We start from the raw sequence: 805 nt of genomic DNA on the forward strand, positions 1-805 counted from the left end.
TAAGATACACATGTAAATATTGCCAGTTTTATTACTAAATTGTATGAAATGCTGCCATGTAATATGGCCTGCTGTTAGAATATATACCAAATTCTTTGTACTTACTTCTCTCTTTTCTTTTTTTCCAGCGCATATTGGACCATGATAACATCGATTCAAATACTAAATCTCTGAAGAATCTCCTCTGTGCTGCATTCGGACTAATTTCTGTAGCATTAGTTGTGGCCACATCATTTGCGACTGGTTTTAGTCAAATCTTAACTATTTCAGAATCTCTCATTCTGTCCGCATCCTTATTGGCTTTATCTTTCACGTGGTGCCCTGGAATAGCAACGTTTATAATACGATCTGGAGATGGCCTGGTTGATGGTCGTAAAAATGCCAGTATAATTTATACTATTTTGAAATTGGTAGTACTTTTTGTTTTAGCCGTTGTTATAACTTACTTAAACCGGCAAGACAGCTTCGAAGAATCATTTTACAGCTTAATGCAAGGTTTCGATAATATAAACTCAACAAAAACCTTCAGAGATGGACTCTTGATTCACCTCTTTGCCGGTTTATTATCGCATGCATCCACTTACGTATCAGCACGAATATGCCTTACACGTAGTGGTATTTACCTACCAACAATATTTGTTACTCCGCTCACAGTCTTGATCATAATTTTCGACAATTTCTATGGTTTTTTTCATGTCGTAAAGTTGTCTGCCCTGTCAGGATTTACTCTCGCTTCGTGGTTTTGTTTAGGAATTGCAGTTTTACTTTGGTTGTTACCATTTGTAATGCTGGGCATGAACCATAC

The 805-nt window shown here is 36.6% G+C and overlaps 1 protein-coding gene across 1 annotated transcript in view; it reads left to right on the top strand.

Moving 5' to 3' along the window:
• Positions 1–128: 128 nt before the first annotated feature.
• Positions 129–805, top strand: part of LOC106880902 (chitin synthase chs-2-like) — a gene marked incomplete at its 5' end in the record, with an annotated part of 18478 nt that continues 17801 nt past the window's right edge. Inside the window, one exon of the mRNA XM_052978283.1 lies at positions 129–805. Coding sequence (XP_052834243.1) covers positions 129–805 — 677 coding nt within the window.

The sequence above is a fragment of the Octopus bimaculoides genome, unplaced genomic scaffold, assembly GCF_001194135.2.
Source record: "Octopus bimaculoides isolate UCB-OBI-ISO-001 unplaced genomic scaffold, ASM119413v2 Scaffold_139088, whole genome shotgun sequence".
Lineage (NCBI taxonomy): Eukaryota > Metazoa > Mollusca > Cephalopoda > Octopoda > Octopodidae > Octopus > Octopus bimaculoides.